The sequence below is a fragment of the Mus pahari genome, chromosome 2 (assembly GCF_900095145.1).
Source record: "Mus pahari chromosome 2, PAHARI_EIJ_v1.1, whole genome shotgun sequence".
In the NCBI taxonomy this organism is placed as follows: Eukaryota; Metazoa; Chordata; class Mammalia; order Rodentia; family Muridae; genus Mus; species Mus pahari.
The window spans coordinates 29,648,570-29,650,443 of record NC_034591.1 but is presented as its reverse complement, the minus strand read 5'-3'; the positions used below and the strand labels follow the sequence as shown (position 1 = coordinate 29,650,443).

The 1,874-nt window shown below is 32.0% G+C and overlaps 1 protein-coding gene across 4 annotated transcripts in view; it reads right to left on the bottom strand.

Moving 5' to 3' along the window:
- Mios (meiosis regulator for oocyte development) overlaps positions 1–1,874 on the bottom strand; it is a 26,866-nt gene that overhangs the window by 17,412 nt on the left and 7,580 nt on the right. For all 4 annotated transcript variants that reach the window (XM_021190123.2, XM_029535090.1, XM_029535093.1 and 1 more), the window contains one exon: positions 1,657–1,755. In XM_021190123.2, coding sequence (XP_021045782.1) covers positions 1,657–1,755 — 99 coding nt within the window. The remainder of the gene's footprint in view (positions 1–1,656; positions 1,756–1,874) is intronic.

Sequence of the window (1,874 nt, the reverse complement as noted above, 5' to 3'; positions counted from 1 at the left end):
CACACACACACACACACACACACACACACACAAATACACTAAACAATTATATCTCTAATACTGTGAACGTGGCTTTTCCAATCAGCATTTAAACATACTCAGCCCCATACTGAAACCAAAGCCAAAGCAATACCAGCCCTCCCTGACTCTAGGCTAGCTCCTGCTACTAGTTACCATTGTATCTTACCTTATTGAGCCTACGTTTCTAATTATTCATAATTGATGGTTTCACGTGATACTGTGCAGTTGTTTCAGTTAACTGGATCTAAAGTGTAAAGTGACTTCTTTCCCTTGTCTACACGAATGTATGGCTCTGATAGGTTTCCTACCTCACCACAACTCTCCTTTCTGCTCTTCCTCTGAAAATTTTCATCTATCTCATAAAATATCAGTATTTCTGGTTATATTTTTCCTCTACTCTAGACAATAGAATCCCATTGCCCAATACTATAAGTGCTATCAACATAGTACTTAATTCTTGGTGGCAGTGGTTTTTAACGCACAAAACATTGTATATTTAAGTTTATATATAGTGATCACATATATGCCTGCCTTTTTACTTTTATTAATAAATAAGGCAGTTTCTCATTAAACTTGCTCTGTTATTTCTTTTGATAAAGATTACTTTCTGGTATAGTTCTAATGGGAAAACACCAAAATGAAATAGATCTGAAGCTTTCCATTCATCTTCAGTACTGTGTATCAAAATAATTTCAAAGTCCTCAAAAAAAACCAAAACACTGTAACAAATGCAGCAGCTTAACTGAAGATGTTAAACACACTCTAAACAACAACAACAAACATGTTATTGAGCATTCTATGTTACTTGTAACATAGTGAAGGGAGTCCTATAAAGAAAATCTTATTTCTACTATGGCTTTAACCAAATAATGTAAATTATATTTCTAGCACCTTACATAGCTGGAGTACAAATAAACTAATAAAACGTAGAGGTTGAATCCTAAGAGACAATGTAACGTTATCACAATAAATTCTAGTACAAAGACAAGAATGATTGCTTAAAGCAGCTACCTTAAAGGTTCTTTGTGGGAGGGATCTTTTTTTAAAATAGTTTATCAATTTAACTCTTAAATTTATCCATTGACTGATTCCTTCACTTACTTAACAAGCACTTCCAGCATTCTCCAGGCTAGGCCATACTTCATATCATATCATATCATATCATATCATATCATAGACCTTGTGAAAGTACTTGTAGCAAATAAAAGGGAACTTCAGTCAAGATTCTTTTAATTTATTCTTTAAAAACCAAGATGCTGTGATAAAATTCAAACTAACAAGCAGCATCTTAGAAGTGAACTTGTATAGTACCTCTCTTAAAGTGGGGCTTCAGAGAAATAGCAGAGAAACATAAATGAAGAGATTTAAGAAGAGTCAATGGACATCAAAGATCAAAGTTCCTTTCATAAAAAATTCCAGACACAAATACATTCAATATACTTAACAGTTCACTGAAATACCCAATCAGAAACCAAAAGGGGTAAATGACATTTCTGTACCCAATCAGAAACCAAAAGGGGTAAATGACATTTCTGTACATAGTCCTGAAACAATTTTAATTTTAATCAAATAGGGATCAAGTAAGAGTACAAAAGTTATAAATGTATTTAAAAATATAAAATGGAATTTTCTTACCCAAAGATGATTTTACTATTGATTTAATTCCTGCATAAACCAATGATCCTTTGTTGCCTGGAGATTTTTGATCATTATCTTCTGTATATTGCTTCATAAGTATTTAAATGCATAGGAAATACTAGCAATTATACATAATATTTCAAAATTAAAATTATTTTAATTAGGAGCCAACTCATAAGAATCTATGCAAATAAAATAGTTTCACTTTACTGACC